Source organism: Tursiops truncatus, chromosome 19 (genome assembly GCF_011762595.2).
Source record: "Tursiops truncatus isolate mTurTru1 chromosome 19, mTurTru1.mat.Y, whole genome shotgun sequence".
Lineage (NCBI taxonomy): Eukaryota > Metazoa > Chordata > Mammalia > Artiodactyla > Delphinidae > Tursiops > Tursiops truncatus.
This window is the reverse complement of record NC_047052.1, coordinates 31,467,423-31,490,646: the sequence shown is the minus strand read 5'-3', so window position 1 is coordinate 31,490,646 and position 23,224 is coordinate 31,467,423. Positions and strand designations below refer to the sequence as shown.

General features: G+C 37.9%; 1 protein-coding gene across 1 annotated transcript in view; it reads right to left on the bottom strand.

Moving 5' to 3' along the window:
* TOX3 (TOX high mobility group box family member 3) overlaps positions 1-23,224 on the bottom strand; it is a 105,038-nt gene that overhangs the window by 7,154 nt on the left and 74,660 nt on the right. The window contains exons 3-5 of the mRNA XM_073796797.1: positions 20,078-20,332; positions 4,633-4,902; positions 322-549 (exon numbers count right to left, since the gene is read on the bottom strand). Of these exons, the coding sequence (XP_073652898.1) occupies positions 322-549; positions 4,633-4,902; positions 20,078-20,332 (753 nt within the window). The remainder of the gene's footprint in view (positions 1-321; positions 550-4,632; positions 4,903-20,077; positions 20,333-23,224) is intronic.

Genomic DNA, 23,224 nt, shown 5'->3' with positions numbered 1-23,224 from the left:
CCCTTTGTAGTGCCTTTTTTTAACAAAGGGGGGAAAAATTCCGCATTATTTAAAATGAAAAGATGATCATCAAAAGTTTATGCTTGCAGGATACTGCCTGGATCTCCTCCAACTCTCTTCTGAATGGGTTCTGAACACACACCCTTAAGGGAACTGAGAAATCCATATAACTGCAGAGTGGTTTGGATTTATGTGTGTGTGTTTTTTAATTCCATAGCTTAGAAAGGCTTTCATGAGAAGCAGTCATATTAAGTGGATGTATTCACTCAGAAAAGGTGTAAAGAATAATCCTGCAATGACCACGATGGATCTTTGCCTCACCTGCTTTTGTTCTTCTCCAAGGCTGTCCCACATAGATGCTACGATTTTTGAGACCTCTCCAAAGGTTGCATTAGGGTTTTGACCTTTAATTGCAGCCTGTGTGTCTCTGAAAAACAGGGCATATGCTGACACTGGCTTCTGTGGCTCATTGGGATCTTTCTTTTTCTTTTTCTTTGGAGTCTTGGGCTTCTTGCCAGAATCTGGAGCAGCTCTTTTCTCTCCAATGGCCTGCAAAGCAGGAAGAAAATTCACTGCCTAGAATGTACTTGCAGAGAATGCAGAAAGACTTACTCAGGTCCCCAATCGTTCTTTTAAAGTTTTGTTAAACATCATCAACAGATGAATCACCACGAAGTGTGGGGGAGGGGTGAGTGTGCTTAGAGTTAACTGGACAGCAGAGATTAGCATTTAGAACATTGATTAATGAGACCCAGAAGTATCTTCAATACATTCGCAACATATGCTCTAAATAGCAATTATGAATAATGAAAAACAGAACGCTCTGTACCGAGTAATGCCATATATATATATGGGCTACACATGTACCCATAAACAAAATATTTTACATTTTCAAAGGTTTTAGAAGTAAACCTAAATACTATTGAGGATGTTGATCATATTCAGATATTTTATATAAGGTCCCTTAGCCATAGAGGCATGCCATACGTATGATCGGTCTGAATTGATTTTTTTGAGGCTTGGTCTTTTATTTTACCAGAATATTACTTTGCTAATGGTCTCCGGAAACTCAAATGGAAATTAGCTCTAATCCCTAAGCTCGCACAATAAGGGAAAGGTCACTTTTATTTTCTAAAACAATAAAAACTTCCTAAAGAATAGGATAACAAGAAATGTAAAAATGTCAAAACTCTAAGTAGAGCTAGAAAGGAAATGGACACTCTTCATAAAATTAAAAACCTGTGAAAGAGCAGCAACAGTAGATACTTAAAATCACCAAGGCTAAAAAGAAGACTAATAAGGCGATGTTTATTATTACATATAGTAAGTAACCCTGCCCACAAGAATACTGGCCTAGAGACGCTCCCACATATTCACAATGAACTCTGAAACTGAAACTATAGAGATGATATGGGTACAGTTCCCCTCATTTATATACCACTGAGCTCCAGTATTCACCTGCTACCATCATCTAATTTCAACAGTCATATAACATACTCATCAGAGAAGCAGGGGAAATGATTTATCAACCTTGTTTTATCTCCCCCTAGATTATGATACGACTATATTGGAGATAATTTTGCCGTTAACTTCATCAAGAATGCTGAAGTGTTTGACAGAATCTGTTTTAAAAGCCAGCCTTGGGCAAGATCAACAGAGATAGATTCAAGTAGTAACAGATTGGCTTTTAATGGCCTTGAGTCTTGAATCTTAATTCAAATTTTCCAAGAGTATCATTACTTTCTGAAAGAGGGTCATTGGGAACTTAATCCAATTACTAGCATTCTTAGGGAGGAAACGGATAAGTAACTTTTCTTTGAGAGCTCTGAACCCTCAAGGTGTTAGGAAACCAAGAGCCTACTTGTTGGTGGGCCTGTTGTTTGTACTGAGTGATAATCACACCCATACTTTATACCAGTAGCTTATGCACTTCAGTAGGTGTTAAGCTAGATCTCACCTCTCCTCCAAAATGCCATCTTTCATAACTCACACGATTAATTCAATAAAATTCTGTAGACCTCATAGTCTTTTTTCTAAATCCTCAGAATAAGTGCAACTTGTTTAATCTAGTTAATGAATCTGAACTTGCAAGGGAGTCAGATGTCTGTTCAGTTAGAGCTTCAGTTGGAGCCAAGTTTTCCTTCAATGAAAAAATATTACGTAAGCCACATGAAAAAATATATATACACAGATTTTTCTGAGTCAAACAACTCTATTCTTTTCTTGGAAGAGAATTTGGCACCGTTTCCGCCAACAATACCCTGACCAATGGCAAGATGAAAGTTATTTCCAGTAAAGCTTTTTCTAAATAAGAAGAGTTCTATTTCATTCTTTGTGAAACAACATTCAAGTGTTGACAACCTTTGACGTCTTTCTTGGACAACCATGACTTGCCTTAATCATCATTAGCTTTTAAGAATAAACCCAAAATGAAGAACCTCACAGTGTAAATAAAAGCTCAGAATTAATTCTCCTAAAGAAACTTCTGCATAGTTGACTCAAAGGGCTGTGAAAAAATGGAGAAATAGCTTTGCCCAAAAGACATAATCAACAATAACGTTAATCTTCCTTTTTCAGCTAAGTTGCTTAAGAGATATACTGGATTCCTTGTCTTTACACAAAACCTAGACCCTGGCTTAAAATGGAACAAGCTAAGAGTCACATAAAAGGTTCTCCTTAGAGGTGACAATTTCAGATTGATACAGAGGTAATTATTAAGGTCAGTAGAAATGTGAGACAAATGAAAGGACTCCATTTGAATTGTGTAATAGCCAGTTATAACTCAGCTGTATCTTATACACATCCCTCGAGTTTCTTTATTACTTTCCACTTCATCCCGCTGAAGTCCTTGTGAGTGTGAACACAGACTGCTAAGTGCATTTCCCCACCTTGTGTCCAGTGGGGAGTTAACATAATGGGATAGACCAAGTCCTCTTTCTTAAAATCCCTGCAACGTTTCTCCTCTTTTCAGGTAAACTCCCTCCTCTTTTCATCACCCACAATCTTTTCTAGCTCCTCTTCTTCCATTTCTATTTAAACGTAAATTATGCTCAAGGTAAAAATAAGTGATGCTCAATATTCTGGCCTTGTCTCGCTCCTTGCGCACTCTGAGAAATCCTGATTACTTCTATGTGCTCACATCTACGTGCAGATGGTCCCCAAATCTATAGCTCCATCTCCAACAGACTGAGTTCTAGACTCACATGGAAGCAACTCAAATTCAACCCCTACCATGTCAAACTCTCATCTTCCCCGTGGGGAAAAAAAATAACACTCCTCTCTTCCTAGGTTGAGCCTCTCCATTTACTGATAGCTACGCTGGCTCTCAAACTAAAACCCAGTGTACCTTTTATTCCTTCAAATTCCAGGGGATCACCAAACCTTAAAAGATGATTCTTTCTCTTGAGTGTCTCACTAAACTGGTACCTCCTGTCCATGCGTTCCTTTGCTAAAATAAAAGCAAACACTTCATAACAAAAGGACGTTTTAATTGAGTTCCTTCTCTCTGGTTCCTCTCTTTATAACACATTCTATATACAGCCCAAGTTATCTTTCTAAAGCATAAATTTGCTTATGCCATTCCTCTATGCAAATAATTAATCAGCTCTCAACTACCAACAGGGGAAAGGCTACCACATTTCAGCCATTTCTTTCTTCAACTCATTTCTTTCTTCCCCCATGTCACACTGCTCATGATACCCATAAATGGACACGTACTTTCATTGCTCTTTCTACCAGAATGCTGGCCTCTGTCTTCTGCCTCACAAACTTTTATGTATCCTCTTAGACCTAATTCAAACATCACCTTCTCAATAAAGGCTTCCTCATATCACTCTCCTAAGCAGAATCGATGACCATCTCAGCACACCAAATACATCAATTATACCTCTAATCACATCTGGAGCTAGTTTTAAACATTGCTATTTGTTCCCAGTGGGAAGTCCCAGGGGCAATAATTCTCTTAGAAATCTTTGTATCACCAGAACACAGTAAAACGCCAAGCACAGAGTAAGTGTACCACACATAATTAATAAATGAGGAACGAGTAATTGTGTACCTACAAGTAAGTTCAGTGAAACAGACTACTTTTCTAGGCATTCAGAAAAGTCATACCTGCAACTAAGTTTTCACTTCACACTGTGCATATTTGAATCACGTGTCATTTCCCTGACAAAAGCAAAGATAAAACGATTGGAACTTACTACGTGATAAACCTCATCAAAGGTGCAAGACTGTCCAATGGGGCAGCAGTTCAGCCAACTAACCAGATGAAACTTGCCTACCTGGACATTAACTTAGAACCAGAGCAGTTCAGAATTTCTGGAAAGTCTAGTGCAAGCCTTCCCTTTTGCTGATTTAGGAAAATTAAGCCTACAAGAGTTAAGCGACTTACTCAATGCCTTACAACTAATAGGAGAAGCCAGATCTTCCAATTTTCAGTTGAATACACTTTCCACAGAAAATAAGTAAACATAAAAGAGTGAAGAAAAAGAATTAAACCACCATAAATTCAAATGCTACTCCAAATCCATGAAGCAAAAGAAGGTACTACTGTGAATGAAATTCAAAGACATGCGCATGGGGTGATTCCCAATTCTCTGGTAGGTTATATACTAAAGGCAATTAACTCACTCTGTTGGATTCATCAGCATCCTCTTCATTGATGGAGCTAGAAGGGGAGGGAGTCGCCGATTTGCTCGCTGGAGGTGAAGGAGACGTGTGGGGCACACTGGCACCTCCCAAATTCAACCCCAACTGGGCGCTGAGCTGAGACTGGTTGATGGTGGTGAGCTGGGCAGGAGGCATGATCCCAGAGCGAGCAGCATCCGTCATGTGGATGATGGACCTCATGATCAGGGAGGGATCCTGACGGTATTGTGAAACTTGGGTGTGGCTCTGATCCTAAAGGGGCAACAGCAAGGGGGGGAATTCTTAGTTTTCCCAAACATCAGTGAGCTTACAGGGGTTGGGAACGAAATGGGGAAAGGGGATCAAAAGGTACCAACTGTCAGTTACAAAATAAGTACATCATAAGGATGTAATACACAGCATGGTGGCTGTAGGTCACAGGACTGTATTGCATATTGGAAAGCTGCTAAGAGAATAGATCATAAAAGTCCTCTTCACAATAAAAAAAACACCTTTTTTGTAACTGTATGATGACAAATGTTAACTAGACTTACTGTGGTGATAATTTCGCAATATATACAAATATCTGATCATTACACTGTACACCTGAAACTAATGTAATATTAGATGTCAATTATACCTCAATTAAAAAAAACAATGAACTTATAATGTCAGCAGTTCCTTAGACAGGTTTGACTTGTAATTTTGATAGATCTGACTTATCTCAGGATAGCTATTAATTGTCTAGTTATTAATTTATTAATTAGAAGGACTCATGCCAGAAAGCTGAAAGGTCAAAAGCACAAAGCCCAAATTATCCAGCCTAGTCTGCTGCACCAGAGAACTATCACTGGATGACTTAACTAAGTGATAACAAAACACTACCAGCAAAGGGAAGAGAAACAGCCACCTCTTGCTTCGTACTGAGGAAACTGATGACAAGGAAAGGGTGGAAACAGAGGTCTAACCCTTTCAGGCTCACCAGTTGGTTTGCCATCCTTCTCCTGCACAGTTCTGGTTCTACTACCCTTTCCCCAGCTCTGCAAAAGGGGAGAATCAGTTCTCTATTTTATCCTCCCAGGCACGCATATGCCATATAGAGAGGATGGGCTAGAGAAGCAGAGAGCAAGCATCTGTTTGCTTCAGGGCACCCTCTCTGTAAAACCCTCTGTGGTTAAACCAGAGGGTCATTCCAATTCTGAATTACATTGTCAACGACACTTGGAAGTCATTCCATGTCCTCAGGATTGGATATCACTTTTTTCATCTTAAACCTGCTTTGTTTTCTTCTGTTCAACCCATCTGATTTAATATACTAATGAATTTTAAAAAATATGTATAAGGAGGAGGTAAAGACAATCAGAATTAGCTTCTCTGAAAGTTACTGCTGTCACTTCAAATGTAGCCTTCTCTGTATTGGGCAGTCATGTAAGAGGCTTTAGAGTTGCTTCTTCTTCTTCTTTTAATTCCAAAAAATCAAAAAATGAAGACATGCTTTTCAAATGACTTACTTTAAGACTTGTCATTTAGAGCGAGTCTGTGATTTTCTTGAAACCAAATTCTCCTGACTCACAGTGACCCAGAATCTAATTTTATACACAAGCCTATGAATTCCTCTTTTGAATCTTTGTTAAGGCTTATTTTGCTCTTTAAAGAAACAAATGAATTGTAACTTGGAGCGTTTGATTTCTTGATATTAAATATTATAATGCCACTAAGTAAGAAGCCAGAGCTATCAGTAGGAAACTAGTTGAATCAATCATGATCGACCATACTACAAAGTATTATGAAGCTTTTTAAAATAATGAATTAGATTTATGTGTATTGACCTAGAGAAATGATTCTCAATTTTGGATCTAATGACATTTTGGACCAGATAATTCTTTGCTGTGGGAGCTGTCCTTTGCATTGCAGGATGTTAACAGTAAACTTGGCCTCCACCTACTAGATGCCAGTAGCAACCTCCCTCCCCTCACCAGTCATGACAATCAAAAATGTCTCCAGACATTGCCCCCTGGAGGGCAAAACTGCTCCCAGTTCTAGAAAACCACTAATCTAGAGTGAAATGCAAGATATAGCAAGTGAAAAAGCAAGTTGCAAAACAGAGTACAGACCCTTTTTGTTTAAAAAAAAAAAGTGTATAAACAATGGTTACATTACATCGGATTGGATTGGAGGGGCAAGGAGGGAAGCATCTTAACTTTTTCCATTTAACAAAACAAAAGAAGCAAAAACTAAAACACTCTAGTTAGGAAAAACTAAAACGAGGAGACACAAGTAGTTAAAATAGTCTGTAGCTAATTGCTAGGGTTTAATATTAAACATATAAATTTTCCACTTCTTAATGATTTCTGAGTTATCAAATTCCTGTGGAATCCTGGAGAAATGTGTCACTCATATCAGAAGAACCCCAACTCTTCTTTGTCTCACTGACAATATCCTCTTCCACTACTCCTAAAATATTACCTTCTCCGGGCAGGCATCCTTCTGCAGACTTGTATGGCAAAAGTGGATTTTACGCTATCAGTTTGTCCTAATTTCTTTTTATTAGCATTCTTCACACATTTAGCTATTTCTCTTCAAAAATCTGAGCTGACTGTCCACTCTTCCGCATTCTTTTAAAGTTCCACCATTTCTTGCTTACGTCACTTCCAGCCCCCGACTCCTGGGATTTAAGCTATCTTATTCTTTTCTTTTTATTGTTTTTTAACATCTTTATTGGATTATAATTGCTTTACGAGGGTGTGTTAGTTACTGCTGTATAACAAAGTGAATCAGCTATATGTATACCTATATACCCATATCCCCTCCCTCTTGCATCTCCCTCCCACCCTCCCTATCCCACCCCTCTAGGTGGTCACAAAGCACCGAGCTGATCTCCCGTGCTATGCGGCTGCTTCCCACTAGCTACCTATTTTACGTTTGGTAGTGTATATATGTCCATGCCACTCTCTCACTTTGTCCCAGCTTACCCTTCCCCCTCCCCATATCCTCAAGTCCATTCTCTACATCTGCGTCTTTATTCCTGACCTGTCCCTAGGTTCTTCAGAACCATTTTTTTTTCTTTCTTTAGATTCCATGTATATGTGTTAGCATATGGTATTTGTTTTTCCCTTTCTGACTTACTTCACTCTGTATGACAGACTCTAGGTCCATCCACCTCACTACAAATAACTCAGTTTCGTTTCTTTTTATGGCTGAGTGATATTCCATTGTATATATGTGCCACATCTTCTTTATCCATTCATCTGTTGATGGACACTTAGGTTGTTTCCATGTCCTGCCTATTGTAAACAGAGCTGCAATGAACATTTTGGTACATGACTCTTTTTTGAATTATGGTTTCCTCAGGGTATATGCCCAGTAGTGGGATTGCTGGGTCATATAGTAGTTCTATTTTTAGTTTTTTAAGGAACCTCCATACTGTTCTCCATAGTGGCTGTATCAATTTACATTCCCACCAACAGTGCGAGGGAGCGAGGGATCCCTTTTCTCCACACCCTCTCCAGCATTTATTGTTTGTAGATTTTTTTGATGATGGCCATTCTGACTGGTGTAAGGTGATACCTCACTATAGTTTTGATTTGCATTTCTCTAATGATTAGTCATGTTGAGCATCCTTTCATGTGTTTGTTGGCAACCTGTATATCTTCTTTGGAGAAATGTCTATTTAGGTCTTCTGCCCATCTTTGGATTGGATTTTTGGGTTATTTTTGATATTGAGCTGCATGAGCTTAAGTTATCTTATTCTTAATTTTAGTCTCCAAATACATCTTTCAGAAGGCTTTTTAAAAGTCCTTTCAGACTTCTTTAAATCTAAGTATTTTAAAATATCTACAGGCCACTCTAGAGTATTTTAATTCTGACTGAATAATAATAAATTAGTTAACTGGCATGGCCATGACATATGAGGATACGACTTACACAGTTTTCGCATTAACTGAGGAGTCACTTTGTTTTCTTTACTTCTATGCCCATGAACATCAGCACGTATAGGTACTTGACTGATGCATCCCAGACCTACAGTATTTCAGAGGAATCTCATGGTCACACAGAAGGCCAAGGAGTTAGTTTTCTTGGCTTTATCAGCTCTTCCTGAATTCCACCTGCAATTTATGCCTTTATGATGGACCTGGTTGCCTGAGAGTTCCTGTTGACAAAGAGCCAAGGTTCACAAACAAGGAACATTGACTGTATGTTTACTCGGGGCCAGGATTTGTGCTAAGCTTAATATGCATTTTCCAATTCAATCCTCTAACTTTCTGAATTAGATACTATTATACCTATTCTTGGCTAAGAGTGATTCCCTAGGCTACCGAGCTAGCTGGTGACTGCTTGATGGAGAAACTGTGCTCTAGGGAGCCACGGTGCCACCACAGTGGAAGTACGTACTGACGGAAAGAGAGAAGAATGGGGCTCTGAGTTCTGCACTGCCACCATCCATCCCCCTTTAACAAAAGCAACTCAGTTTTCATTTGCTTTATAAATTGAGATTCCTCACAACATTTCACCAAGAAAAAATGGGTTTTCCTGAAGCAGGGACAGTGTGAAAACCACTCCTGAACCATACTGGTGGTGGGGCTAAGGTCTTGCCAAAACTTAGAGCCATCTGCATGGTCTTCAGATCCAAAAAATGCTGGCGCACCTTTTCTAATCTCCCACAAGACCATACACCAAGGACCGTTAAAATATTGTCAAGTAACCTCTGAACCACATAATCAATGCATCAAATTGTGCTAGCATTTACCACGGTACACAGCTCTCCAATAATAACTTCCTATATGTAAGGATTACAGTATAAGATTAATGGTGAAAGTTATCTCTTTAGAGAGTCAAGTTCCTTTAGGGCCACCAATTATTAACAGCTTCCTTGGGGAAGTTGACGATCCTGAAAATCTCCAATCATTTTCTATTTTTAAAAAAAGGTAACCTTTAAAAGACACTTCCTTGCATCTTAGGATTTCTACCCAAAAAGAGAAAGATGTCAGCTCAGTTGAAAAGTGTTTATTGAGCACTTACTATGTGCCAGGCCAGATATCTTTGAAAACTAGAAAATTACCATATGATTCTTTTAAACATGACTCTAATTTAGAAGGGACTGATGAATTTACTATAACAAAGTGTAAGCAAGAATAATTCATATATACTCCTCCAAAATAGCTCACCATTTTTCCTAGTAGTACTGACATGAGAAGAAAATGTATAACCATGGATATAGCTCTAAGAAATTTAATGCATTTTTGAGACTTCCCTGGTGGCGCAGGGGTTAAGAATCCACCTACCAATACAGGGGACACGGGTTCAAGCCCTGGTCTGGGAAGATCCCACATGCTGCGGAGCAACTAAGCCCATGTGCCACAACTACAGAGCCTGCACTCTAGAGCCCACGAGCCACAACTACTGAGCCCACGTGCCACAACCACTGAAGCCCGTGTGCCTAGAGTCCGTGCTCCACAACAGGAGAAGCCACCGCAATGAGAAGCCCGTGCACCCCAACGAAGAGTAGCCCTCGCTCGCCGCAACTAGAGAAAGCCCGTGCGGCAACAAGACCCAACGCAGCCAAAAATAAATAAATTAATTTTTAAAAAAGATATTACACAGATATAGACTGTATTTCCCCACACTGTACATTAAAAAAAAGAAATTTAATGCATTTTTGTAAATCATTACGTTTCACTTATTAAAATTAAGCCTTGAAATATTTACCAATGATCACTGAAAGGCAAAGCAACTAGTGGGTTATAAGAGATTGCTATTAGCGCATCCAACAATAAGGACTGAATGCTGGTAGCTTCTTCAACTCCTTTCACAATTATGTTTCATGTGGAGAGTTTACTTGTATCACTTCCTAAACTGTTCATCATTTGGAAACAACTCATTCTCTCTTCTTATCTCACTCTGTCTTCTAATTGATAATATTAGATAAGAGCTTCTCAACCTCTGCAGTATTGACATTTTGGTCTGGGTAATTCTTTGTTGGGAGAACGCATCATATTCTTTGTTTACAATGCACCTTGAGCATTGTAAATGCTTAACAGCATCTCTGGTCTCTACCCACTAGGTGCCAGTAGCCTCCCCTGCCCCACAGGTTGTGACAACCATATGTCTCCAGACATTGGCAAATGTCCCCTGATGGGCAAAATCCCCCCCTTTCCTGTTTGAGAATGACTTTATTAGACAAATATAATGGAAATCATCTTCTTGAGGGGGAGGAGGAGGGAGTGTCCAAAGATTAGGTTCTGTCTGTGAAAACAGAACGCATGTACATAAACAAGATTCAAACTGTGATACTGTGAAAAAAATAAGCTAGACAAAAAAAAATTATTCTGTGGAGGGTAGCTACATTTGATTAAGTCAGCAAGAAAGGCCCCTCCAAGATGACTTTTGAGCTGATACCTAAAGAATGAGGAGAAGCTAATCAGGAAATGAGGAGAAAGTATGTTCCCGGCAGAGGGAAGAGCATATGCAAAGTCTGAGGTGGGAGAGGGCTTGGCACTCTTAAGAAATGGAAAGGAGACCCGCAGAGGTGGGAGCCGGGTAGGCAAGATAAACAGCGAAATGCAATGGGATCGGAGAGATGGGAATGGGCCAGATCATGCAAGGTGGGGAAATCAGGGGATGCTTCCCTGCAGAGGTGACCCACTGGGGTGAGGTGTAAAGGGAGAGAAGCAGCTAACTGAGCTAGAAAAGAGGGAAGAGCATCGTATGCAGAGAAGAAGAACTTGTACAAAGTCACATAGCATAAGGAAGCGCATCACGGATAAGTAAGGGAGAGGTCAGCGTTACTGGCCAGGGAAAGCGAGGCTCGCTGTGAAGCTGGAGAGGCAAGTAATGGCCAAAAGTAACAGGGCTTGTAATCCATCCTAGATTTTGTTCACGATGTAGAAGGATGCCACTCAAAGTTTAAAGGCTTGGTACCTATCCAGTGATGTTACTTATTCCAATAAGTATTAACTGATCAGGGGACTTCCCTGGTGGTCCAGTGGTTACGACTCTGCCTTCCAGTGCAGGGGGTGCGGGTTCCATCCCTGGTCGGGGAGCTAAGATCCCAGATGCTTTGCAGCCAAAACACCAAAACATAAAACAGAAGCAATATTGTAACAAATTCAATTAAAACTTTAAAAATGGTCCACATCAAAAAAAAAATCTTAAAAAAAAATCCTATCAACGGACAAAGGATTAATCTCCAAAATATATAAACAGCTCATTCAGCTCAATATTATAAAAACAAACAACCCAATCCAAAAATGGGCAGAAGACCTAAACAGACATTTCTCCAAAGAAGACATGCAGGTGGCCAAGAAGCACATGAAAAGCTGCTCAACATCACTAATCATTAGAGAAATGCAAATCAAAACTACAGTGAGGTATCACCTCACACCAGTTAGAATGGGCATCATCAGAAAATCTACAAACAACAAATACTGGAGAGGGTGTGGAGAAAAGGCAACCCTCTTGCACTGTTGGTGGGAATGTAAATTGATACAGCCACTATGGAGAACAGTATGGAGGTTCCTTAAAAAACTACAAATAGAATTACCATATGATGCAGCAATCCCACTACTGGGCATATACCCAGGGGAAACCATAATTCAAAAAGACACACGCACCCCAATGTTCACTGCAGCACTATTTACAATAGCCAGGTCATGGAAGCAACCTAAATGCCCATTGACAGATGAATGGATAAAGAAGATGTGGTACATATATACAATGGAATATTTCTCAGCCATAAAAAGGAACGAAATTGGGTCATTTGTAGAGACGTGGATGGACCTAGAGACTGTCATACAGAATGAAGTATGTCAGAAAGAGAAAAACGGATATCGTATATTAACGCATATATGTGGAACCTAGAAAAATCGTACAGATGAACTGGTTTGCAGGGCAGAAATAGAGACACAGATGTAGAGAACAAACGTATAGACACCAAGGGGGGAAAGTGGCAGGGGCTGGGGGGTGTGGTGTGATGAATTGGGCGATTGGGATTGACATGTATACACTAATATGTATAAAATAGATAACTAATAAGAACCTGCTGTGTAAAAAATAAATAAAATAAAATTCAAAAAAGAAAGTATTAACTGATCGTACTTCATGGGCATCCATCAATTGTGGACAACTTGGATTTAATTATAAATAGTATAAATATATAGCCTAACACCTCAGCTTATGTTTTGGAGAGTACTCAAGGATTAGTTTTTGCAGTCAGAAAGGTCATTCAGAATGGGCATGCCATGGACTTCTAACAGGAAGCACATTGCCTTCTATCTATAAGTACAATTCAACGAAGCCTTTGCGCAACAATGCCTTGATGGTTTGTCGCTGTCTTGGTAGGGGGAGTGCTCAGCTGAGGCTTGCTTCTCTCTCTACCTGATGAAAGAGCCTCTTTGTCTTTTGTTTTTTCTAAAACAGGAAACCAAGGAACGGGAAATTTGGGGTAGAGGTCCCCCGTTTTCTTAAATTGCCTGAAATCCAGTCTATTATTGAATGTTAATCATTTGAGTGAACGGTTAAATATCTGAATAATTTTATATTCAAAAGGAAACTTTACATCACTAGCATAAATTAAAAACTGGAATCACCATAATCAACGGAATGCCAGATAAATACTAAGTAAAGGAAATACTGAATAATTCCATTACAGTCCATCTAAATATGCAGACCTGCCTAAGGTTCTGAGCCAGAGTTCTGTTCTCTTTTTTAAAAAGGATGAGAGAGAGACGTGAAAGACTCATTAGCCCCAAACTGAGACTTCCTTCTTGACTTAAGATTGAAAGAGAACGGAAAGGGGAAAAAACGTCCCTACTGTGTAAATCACCGTGTTATATTACCATGTCCATACTTCATATAAAATATGTGGGGTTTGGGGGGATGGGAATGGTTTGCTCTTATTTCTTTAGCCAAGAAAACTCTCCCTCCTCTACATATTCAAATCTTTTTCACTCCTACTTTCGGGCCTGTCCCTCCACGAAGTCCTCTCAGAATGAATTTCCCTTTCCTTCCCATGCCTGGAATTTATCTTTGTGATGCATACTTGGTGACACATAATCACACATCTTCCTGTTTTGCGTTTTTGTTTCTTTTACAAATGTAAGATATAAGCTTTAGAATAGATTTTTAAATTTTAAGTACCACCCCTTATTCTATTTTATCTATTGATATTTTTACTCAGTTCAATGATACTTACTTCCGTCTGAGTCGATTTTATCACAAAGGATCTTTAAAAATCTGACATGCAAATGTATTTAATGCACCTTCCATCTACATTTACAAGTAAATATTCTCTGTAACAATGTAATATCAGATTTTTATAATAAAGGGTAACATCTAATTAAGAAGCAAATAACCCAAATATATTAGAAAGTGCGACTAAATACATTTTCACTATGCGGTTTTTTAATCAATATTTCTTGAGAAATGGAGTAATTAATTATCAGTAATAAAAACTGCTTTGTATTAATAAATATCAGAGAACTACAAATAGGAAATCCAGTAATTTTATGCTCCATTATTTAGTTATGTCCTATGGCGAGGTTAAAATTTTATTTCCAAATAAACAATCAATCAACATTTACGCATAGCGAGTGCATTCCTAACCCAAATAGAAACTGAAACAAACACAGTCGTGCCAAATACACCAATGATAATTACAGACCTACATACCCTAAAGGTTATATTTATCAAAATATCTGCACCGAAATAGATACTTTTTACTTAATAACTACTCTCAGGGTTATAATCAAACATACCTACACATGAAAGTTTTGTGAAAACCAGTCTTCCCCAAAGTTAATAGTTTCTTAGCAAAATAAAAATTTCAAGTTTATCATAAAACAATGGTATTTTCTTATGTACCCTCTAACTCCTTTGTTTTACCAAGAAGTCAGCTCTGTGTTGATTTTATTCAATCCTAAATTAAAATTTTAAAGAGGAATTCCATTTTTACAGCTGTTGATACTTTAAACCTCCTCCCCACCTCCATTTTTATTTAGTATTAAGGTACGTTCTTAATAACAACTAAATATTCTTTCATTATCCTTTCATTCATTCATATATTCCACAAATATAATATTTATTGAGAGCCTCGTGTATTCCAGCCCAGACACTGTTCCAGGCCTGAGGATGACAGTAGCAAACGAGACAGATGAGGGGACAGGACAGGCCGTAAACGAGCAAAGGAGACCGTTTCTAAGGGTGACAAGTGAGGCCACAGTACAGGAGTAACTCTCATCCTTCTAAAAACTGTTTGACCCATCAAGCCAGTTTTATTTGGGAATCTGAGTGATGTAGAATGGTGTGTCTTCTGTCCCTAACCCACAGGGAAATACTGCCAACGCTACAGAAGATTATAACTGTAGAGTATATATATGTTAAAAACAAGATACAGGGAAATAAACCATAGCCTAACTTTTTAATAACATGTTTCCTTGAATGGGATAAATCAACCAAGTAATCACGTGTTGCCCTTCACAAGAGCTAATTGGGTTTTGTAGAAGTTTGGAACACGCCCCTCCTTTAGTACATGATCCTAAAGTTAACTCAACCTTAAAGACAACACTCATACGTTGGGGTCAGTAGGCCTCTCCAGGCAGAGAATAAAGGATATTTCTTTTAAGCTGTGTATGGTACAAGGTTATTTGCTCTACCAAAAAAGGCAGCTCGTAAAATGTCTGTGGCTTGGGTATTTTGGGTAGACGATTGTCCAGGTGTAGCAACAGCTAATTAAAGTGGACTTCGGACAGCATGCCTCTTTGAAGCAGTCATCAGACTCCGAAGTTTTGTATTACATGGAAGAGACACTGCTGACCGAGAACTCAGTTTGATAAATGATCGGTCTCTAATGATTAAGAACAATATATAGCACCTAGTAAGTGCTCAGCAAATGTCTGCTAGAGTTAATATGGTTTTAATTATATACTTTGGGCTTGGCACAGATAGGTCCCGTTCCACTCAAAGTGAGTTATTTTGCTTATGTAAGATGTGCCTTTTCTATTGTTAATTTACAATAAGAATACGTTTCGATCATGACCTGACCAAAAATAAACATTACTGAGTTAATCATTCAATTTGTATGAGAACTTGTTGGTCCCCCCAATGGCTAAATGGTAATCGTCCTGTGGAATTTAGCTCTGCCGCCTCTATTGACAATGGCAATGAACCTGTCCATAACAATAATAAGGGCTTGTTTTAATAGAACGTTCCATGCATTAAACACATTAATGACCCATGAAATAACTGTTTTATCTGTAACACATTAAGCTACATTGCTAAAACGATGTATTAATTGAAAAGTCTGCGATTTCTCTTAACGTAAGATTTTGGATAGTACAAAAGTGGCATGAAAGTTATTTTGTGAAAATAAAAATAATTCAGAATTAGACCCCTACTAAATGACTGTACGAAAAAATCAAAACTTCTAAAATAAGCCTGGTAATTTTAGGAGTATTATTTTGATACATTCTTATTTTTCTGATCAAAAATGATGTCTGTCTGGATTATGACATAAGAGCTTTGTGAATATTTTAAAAGCTGGTACTTTTCTTCTCTGTGTGCATACCTTCTGTAGGACTTTTTTCTCTCTCATTCTCTTTCCTTAACGGGTACAGAGACTGCCATACCCAAATTTAGCTCCCTTACTTCCATCTTTGTCAATTTTCTAGTACTATGTTTGATATTATCAGAGCACCAGTAGTGTTCTCTATAAACATGTGCTATCGCAATTAAGTCCAAAGCAACATCAAACAGAAAACGTCGCTCTTCCAAACACGAAACATAATGCACGAAGAAAAAATATGGGAATTATCAGTGTGTTTTATAAATTCTCTTTTGGGGGGCATACAAAATATCAGACTAGAGACAATTATGTTACTGTCTGTTTCTTGGATATCAAAGAGAATTTTGAAATTCATCAAAGCTAACCTTCTGTTATGTACAACAGGCTAAGCTGAAAAGAATGTTAACAAGTTCAATTTTCATTCAATCAGCACTACTGCTCTCTGAAATGTTTCATTGCAGGAAAGAAATAAAAATAATCTATATGGTAATTATGAGGATGAATCCCCCAGTAACTTTCAGCTACATGAAAGGTCAGTTCTATTCAAGATATTTTATCAGTCCCCTGCACATACTCCTGTCCTGTCATTTTAAATCTGAACAGCATTTTATTTTCCCATTTACTGCTACCTGCAGAATTAAGTACTTAAGCCAAATAAGAAAAAAAAAAAAAAGAAATGTTGAATGCTGGCAAAGGCTATAATAGCATAGAGATAAATCGTTCAGCTGCTCTCTCAAGCCTCTAGGGCTGCAGATTTTTCTTCTCCTGGTGCACTGTGGGTATTCAAAACTTGTTCAACATGATTTCATTTCATTTCAGGCACTGCCTGAGAAAACTAAATTACAGAATCAATCATACAGAAGGTCAGAGTGAGACTTCATTACAAGTATTGCATGCTTGCATGAATATCTTTCATTTATGACTGACCCAATATGTCACAATAGCTGTCTAGTAAAAATAATCCACTTTCTGAAATTGATGTACTACTGATGTCAATGCTACTCAGCAGGCTGGGCAGATTATAGAGAGGTGTTAAAAAAAAAAAAAAAAGAAAGAAACCTTTTGGAGCGCACGTTGTAGATTTTTAGGATTGCAATCTTTTGTAGATTAAAATAATTTCCAGATGATCATCTAAACTGACAATAATGCTTAGAGGTAACCAAACTATGACTGTTGATTTCAACTTGCCAGCGACACCCTGTGTGAAAATACACATATCCACAACAAGCAAATCAAGGTTGTTCTTTGAAGTCACAAACGCATCGACTTTCAATTTTTTCAACAATTCGCTTTTGAATACCAGGGCATTATTTGCATATTTTGAAATGGGAATGCTAATCATTAGACTCTTTTTAATCCCCCCTTTTCTTTTTTGTTCCTGCTTTCTGTTTTTTAAATATAATGGCAGAAACTTAAGGAAGATAAACATGTTGTGCTGGTTGCCAACAAAAATGCAGCTAATCAGTAATGTGACAAACTGTCACTCTTTCTAAAGGAAAACCAGTGAAGCTCTGAAGAAAAGCTGGTTCAATACCCCATAAACAAGCTGGCTTTTCTTCTTATATGAAAGTCTTAATTCACCATAGCAATCCTTAACAGACAGCCATATTCATTTGGATAATAAAACTTCTTACTTGCATAAGGTATGATAGCCGGTGCACACTGGGAAGCCGAGTGCATGATGTATAAAGTATTATTTATTATTTTTCTGGTGACCTTCCTAAGGGAAATCTCCGAGGAGCTGCTGTGGAGCATTATGATGTCGCCAGCCACCTCGGTACCCGGAGGGAAATATAGAAGAACCTTGACATAACCTATTTTTAACCATGCCTCTGGCGATTCTGAATTCAAGTTTATAGGTGAACATGTCAGGTAGTACATAGAACAAAGCCAACGACACATTGTATTCATCATAATTCTGTCCTGGTACATTTTATTTTTTCCAACATTTGTGATTTAAAATCCCATGACATTTCTTCAAGGTGAAATTCTACTAGAATTTTCAACAAGATTAGTTTGTTTCCAGCCAAAATAAATATCATTTGGGTTCAGCAAAACTTCAGAAAGGCTCCAAGAAATGTGATGAGGTCCATGTAAATACCATGACAACAATTTGCACTTGGCTAAAGTACTCATACTTTTAAAAATCAATGAAATAATTCAACGGCTTGAGTGATTAGCAATACATTACAAAAGAAGCATTAAAAATTGAGTCCTCTCTTCCAATGCCAGCCCGTGAAAGCACTGTTCTTTAAGTGTATGTGAATATCATAATTATTTTATGATTCCATCTTTAGTTCTTTCCAATATAGTAAATTCAATTGACCATGAAATGAAATTTCATAGTCAAAATGCCTCCTTTACACTTTTTTTATAGCAGCAATAACAGTTTTATAGCTTTAAGGCAAGGTAATTCATCAGATGTTTAATTTAAAGGCAGATTCTTATATTATTAATAAATATTTACCAATTTAATAAAGCACACATTTTAGCATGCATTATATGGTCTTTTACCTATTTCCCTAACTCAAATGAGCCTCGCTGAGCATCTATGAATAATGGTGAACCCTGGGCAAACTCTCTTGGTGACTAAACACCCTTTTTATTTTTATTATTTTCCAGGCACAACATTGCAAGCCTCATTATAGAGGAACAGAGGACAGAACCCTCCCTTCCAGTGTCAAAGGGACAAAAATGTAAGAAAGTTCACAGGAAACAATTATTTGTGATGGCGAAGAACGTTTATGAATACTTAATGACCATTTCCCGACTGTTCCCTGCATTCTTTTCTGACAAAAAAGTAAAAATAAAAACCCTGATGTTCAGCTCAGACACAAAAGATCACAGGCAAAGAAAATTATGTTGCCGCAATCCTATTTGGGAAAGTAATCTTATATTTCAGAGAGCACGCTGAATCTTTGCACTGCTAATCCACTACATATTCGGCAATCATCTGTTGTTATCTGGGGAATTAACAATGAAACCAATAAACATCGCTGGCATGGTCATAATGTGCACAGAAATATGTAAACAAGCAATAGGAATTGTTTTTTGTTATACCAACACATCTGTTTCATTTTATCAGGGTTAAAAAAAAAGCCCTATAAACTATTAATCTTGTTTTAAAATGTCTGCCTCGTACCTCACCTAGATAGACACAAATGCATTACATACTATGGTAGAGAAGAAAAAAAAACAATCCCAGCAGATGAGCTTAAAATACTTAAGCAGATTTACTCTGGTGATTGCTAACTATAATTGCACACTAAGAAAAACAGAACCAAAATTATTGCATTAGTAACCTTGGCTCTCTGGAGGGCCTTACTTGATGTTTACGACAATAAATACCACAATTAGGTATACTTCACACAATAACCTGCTCTATATTTTTCTCTGCTGGTTATAAGCAATTATTCTTTCTCCCTTTCTGTGTACCACAGTTTGATATTTCATCTCAGATAGGAGCAAATCATGTATCATAAACGTGATGCTTTGATCCAACAAATGCAAAAGACCCGGGCACTTGATAAGGGCTTCCATTTCTAAAAACTCTCCTGGGCAAACTTTTGACTCAAGTCCACCTCTCTGTCAAACCAAAGGCAAGGGGAGATGGGCTGCTTTCAAACCAATGAATCAGACTTCTCAGAAACTCATTTCAAACCAGAAGGATCTTGTTGGGTCCTCCTCTTTCAAGTCAACCAACCCAGCGCGCTCTTGTCCCACACCAGGGATTAATCCACTACCTGCATTTAAACGGCATTGGGAGGAACAATCCACACGTCCTCCGGTGGATAGGCACGAGCATGTTATGACACATGGGCTCTCAGATCTTTACCCTGAGAAGGACAAACGATAACTAAAACACTTTCAAGCAGTAAATTTGCTGCCTACCATATGCAACCCACTGCTATGAAGCACGCCATCTTGTTCCACGAGATTTCTTGAGATTGTAATGGAAGGAAGATCCAGGCTTTGAGGGGGAAACTGGGGCGTGAATTCACTTCCCTGGGAAGGCAACGGATCGCTGAGGCCTTGAAAAGGTAGAAGGACATCAGGCATGCCCAGAGCGGGGTCCGACTCTGGAGGTGGCGTGATCGGGGGTATTTCAAACTCCTCATCTCCGAGGCTTGGTGTATGGAACGTCTGCTAAAGGAAACAAAATACAGATATCTTCATATTCTCTTCCTATATCTTATTTCTCCTTGGAGGGAAAACGAAAGATTTCGCATGAAAATACTACAGAGCTAGGCCAAATATTGATTTCTCAAATGAAAATACCTTAAACACAGATTTCCATATATAAAGTTTTGCTGATCATTCTGATTAAAGATTTGAGTCTCATTATCATATGATTTTAATGGAGTATCAGTATTAACAGTTTTTTAATGCGTACTTAATTAGCAACATCTGTCTTTGTTGTTAGTTGGAGCACCAGCGACATTAGATTTGGCTATATAACAAATTACCACTTTATTGATATGTTAGTGAAACGGCTCAAACGCTTACATTATCCACATGCTTCATCAAATGCTGACGATTTTGTGGAGCACACATACGACATTAATCCAGAAGTGAACATTACACATATTTACTTTCTGCCACAACATATAAAACAAGTGATATTGAATGTATGGTTTGCTTTTTAAATTTCCTTATTGGTATATCCTCAAGTGCAATGGATGCTTCCACGGAAATTGTTACTGTTTGTAATAAAGCATTTCATATAAGGATTATCAGAGTACATATATCCACGGCTTTTATTTAAATTGTAAGGAGAGTTATTTTCTTTTATAGGAAGATTTTGATATGTATTTATCAGAACACTTTCCTTCCAGTCTTCAGCTTTTTTTTTTTTTTTTTTGCGGTACGCGGGCCTCTCATCGTTATGGCCTCTCCCGTTGCGGAGCACAGGCTCCGGACACGCAGGCTCAGCGGCCATGGCTCACGGGCCCAGCCGCTCCGCGGCATGTGGGATCTTCCCGGACCGGGGCACGAACCCGTGTCCCGAGCATCGGCAGGCGGATTCCCAACCACTGTGCCACCAGGGAAGCCCCAGTCTTCAGCTTTTAAAGACCATAGAACGAGCATAGAGATATATTGATAGAAATGTTCTAATTCCATGGATGTTGCTCAATTACCTAGACATGTGTTACTTCTCAAGACCTAAGTAAATAATGCATTGTTTTCTTCACGGCTACTTAGATTCTCAAAGATAGTGTTTTCACATAGGGCCTTGGGATGCAAATCAGGGCTGCCTTGCTGAACCCCATGAATTGTCTTTCTTAAAATAGAACTTGGATTTTGTAGGGAGAAGGGTCAAGGTCTAGAATATTTTTTTTGTAGGGTGAAGGGCTTCAGGGACAGCTCAGATACTTTTTATTCCTAGCTCAGAGGGTCAACATTATAGTTCATTTATTACTAATAGCATTTTTTGAAGAATGAATTGGTACCACATAATTTGAATCTGTTGTAACTGGTTAAAAGAACTAATTAAGAGCTGAAAATCATCCTTCTTCAAGCTATCAATGATGATGTAACCTAAGAACCATCTGAGAGAAAATAGAAACAAACGCAAGGGGAAAAAAAAAACATTTCTTGCCCATAGAACCTGTCAACTACTATCTGTATCTCACCAGAAATAAAGAGGTCACAAGCTATGGGAGTTTATGGCAGACAATTGAACATCTTGAGGTTCTTAGCAGATTCAATAGATGCAAAACATTAGAGCATAATAACACATTTGAAAGCTAGAATGAAATATTAGATTTTCTGACATATTTATTCCAATAATGACCCCCCCAAGGATGTCAATTTCTGACTGTGGTACCCCGAGTTCTCAAACACAAAGGGATGAATTGGCCACAAGCGTGGTTGGCTAATGAATGTAACCCTATGGCTGCATTTGCCGTTATTTTGGCACTAATGTGGTCTAGTAACAGATGCAACTGTAATTTGTGACTCATTTGCTACCCCATTACTGCTTAATGAAATCTAACATATCACATTAACAATACGGATAAACACTCATTCTTGATATGTGGCATTTGGCTGTTTTCATTACCACTGTAATTAACACTTGAAATATTATTTCAATAAATATTTAAAGTACTTTAAAAATGGTCAGGGTAATCATGACACAGACAGAAAACATAAAGCAAATGTGTGAATTTCAAACTCAGAGCATCCTGGTCCCCGTAGTGTTACCTACAGGGCGATACCTATGGGAAGGGGATCGGTTTCAGGCACACTTTCGACTTTACAGCATCAAACCTAAAGTCTTCCTGAATTAGTCTGTACTCGTTAAAATGTTAAAAAAACAAATAAATTTACTTTTAAGGCAGTGATTGGGAAATTAGGCACATACTATAACATAGTGCATTAACATTTACTTGGGCTTTATTTTTTGTTCAAGAAAAGATGTACAGTGAAATAATTATATAAGATTACTTCTTAAATTCTAACATGTCTTAAGTGAGACAGTTCAAATTAAGGAGGTTGTCATTTTTATTTCTGTTAAGGAATAAAGAGAGATCTTACATATTGTGTGTTCCTCCAGTATATTTTTTAAAAGACAAATTAATTTTGAGCTAGAATTTAATATATGACTATTTCATAACCTGATAAAATAATACCATAATATTATATTATATAACTAAGAAAATGCTAAAATCTTAAATGACTTTTAAAGAGGGGTAATCCATTAAATATAAAGTTAAACATTCCTTAGAGAAAAGAGTCATCGCAACATTGGTTATCTGAGATAATAAAAATAACCAAGTACGCAGCAACCAAAGAAAAAGACATTGACTTTTGCAACTATGCCACATGACCACTATCAGATTAATCAGTTAGAGTTTATATGATTACTTTTTGCAGATATTGACTTTCCAGTGTTTACCTTGTACATGTTAAAGTAGTATGTACATGATTAAATACCATCTGTACTGAAATGTTCAAAACATTTGTTCCTTTTGATAAAAATGCAAATCTGGAGAACTGTTGTATCAACATATAACAGCCAATGTCTGACACGGTGAA